The sequence below is a fragment of the Belonocnema kinseyi genome, chromosome 9, assembly GCF_010883055.1.
Source record: "Belonocnema kinseyi isolate 2016_QV_RU_SX_M_011 chromosome 9, B_treatae_v1, whole genome shotgun sequence".
NCBI classification, from domain to species: Eukaryota; Metazoa; Arthropoda; class Insecta; order Hymenoptera; family Cynipidae; genus Belonocnema; species Belonocnema kinseyi.
In genome coordinates, this window is record NC_046665.1 from 74,487,852 (window position 1) to 74,489,809 (window position 1,958).

Consider the following 1,958-nt stretch of genomic DNA (forward strand, 5'->3'; position numbering starts at 1 on the left):
GATTGACCAAGTGTATAGAGCTCCAAGGAGATTATGTTGAAAAATAAAAAAAAATTTACCAAAAAAAAATTGTTTTTATACTTCATTCTAAGGACTTATTGAGCTACCCTCGTATCACATGCCCTTAAGGCCAATTTATACTTACCCGATTTCTACCTTACCGATATTTTTTAAAATAATAATTCACGTCCACACAAAAGGAGATATGGAGTTAAAATTTCGGGACATTAAATAGAAGGCAATAAGGAATGTTTGTAAGGTACTAGATTTATATAAATACAAAAAAATAATTATACCTTTTTGGCGATTATACAAATTTAGAAACATAAGAAGAATCCTTAGTTCATTTTATCAAAGATAAGGTTTTTATACGACTTTGCAAATTTTCAAAATGTTATCTTATTTCGTGTAGACGTGAGTTGTTATTAAATAAAATGTCTTTTAGGTAGTATTTGGTTAAATACAAATTCGTACTTTTAAAATTTTCAATGCTGTTGCTCAATACATAATCTATGAGAAAAATGTTTATTTTGCTCAGAAAAATAAAAAATGTAACAAATCTATTTTTTATCAAACATTACATTTTTATTTTTGTTTGTTTTTACTTTTGATTAAAGATTCACCACGTGGAGAGGAGTGACCGTAGATAAGTAAAGCAGATAATGTTTATAAATATCGCTCATCCCGAATTTTTCTGTTTTCACAGAAAAATACATTTTTCTCGAAAACGGACAATCATAACGCAAAATTATACAGAATATTATAGGTTTTTAATACACAGTTCAATTGTTTTTAGATTTTAAACCCCAATACATTTAAACATGCAAAATCATTATTTTCAAAACAAATAATTGAAATGTACATTAAAAACCTAAAGTAAGTGAAATAGAAGGATAAACGCTTCTTTACCACAATTTTCTTGACATAAAAACATATGATAAAAAATATTCCATTTAATTTATTTAAAATGAAATTTAATACAGGTGCATATAATTATGCGTCTCGATTTGCCCTTTTCGAGAAAAATGTATTTTTCTATAAAAACAGATATTCACGATTATCGGCATTTAAATATTAGCCGATTTATTTTTCCTTCCAGAAATTTTATTTTTTATCAAAAAGAGAAAACAATTACAAAATTCAAGTTGAGATTCAGACATCCTTTTTTAACTTTCACAATAAGGTCCTATTTTCTTTTTATAAGAAATTTTAAAACTTCACCACCCTAGATAGACATTAAAATTAGTCGCCTAGATTTATCTATTATGTAAGGATTTAGGGTAACTGATATTGAAAACGTTTAGCATATTTTATATGTATTACGTAATAGCTCTAATATTTTAAAGTGATAAAATATATTACATTTGAAAATGACTTCTAATGAAAAATGATCAAAAAGTCTTAAATTTTAATTAATATCTATTTGGAAGACCTGCCTTTTTAAAACAAATTTGTAGAAGTAGAAACTTATCATTTTGCGACGCGAATATATTTATCAGTTCGGAAATATTTATAAATAATAAATAGGCCAAACGCTTTCAAATATTTTATGAGATTTAAAAATATTTTTCAATTTAAAAAAATAGATCATTGAATTTTAATCCTGAATATGGATTTGTAAAACGAATTATTTACTCCAGTCAAATATATTTTTTATTTTCTAAATATGAATTACTAGAAAAATTCCAGTAAAAATCATGTGAAGTCGTTTACTAATTGCTTTAGAAAAGATTTCTAATATTAATGATTAGTAGCTTTTTTTACTAATTTATAGTCAAATTCAACCAAATAATTAGCAGTATTTCAACTTTTTTTAATTTAGTTGTTAACCAAATGGCAATTAAATTAATTAGTAGAAATTAAAATACTGTCGATATTAAACTTGAACTTTTTTTAAACTCACAATTTGCATTTTAGCAGCAATGTCGCCAATATTATCCCAATAAAAATTACACCCG

At 24.9% G+C, this 1,958-nt stretch overlaps 1 protein-coding gene across 1 annotated transcript in view; it reads right to left on the minus strand.

Moving 5' to 3' along the window:
* The window catches only part of LOC117179707, a 15,323-nt gene that overhangs the window by 12,495 nt on the left and 870 nt on the right, over positions 1-1,958 (minus strand). Inside the window, exon 3 of the mRNA XM_033371743.1 lies at positions 1,904-1,956. Within this exon, the coding sequence (XP_033227634.1) occupies positions 1,904-1,956 (53 nt within the window). The remainder of the gene's footprint in view (positions 1-1,903; positions 1,957-1,958) is intronic.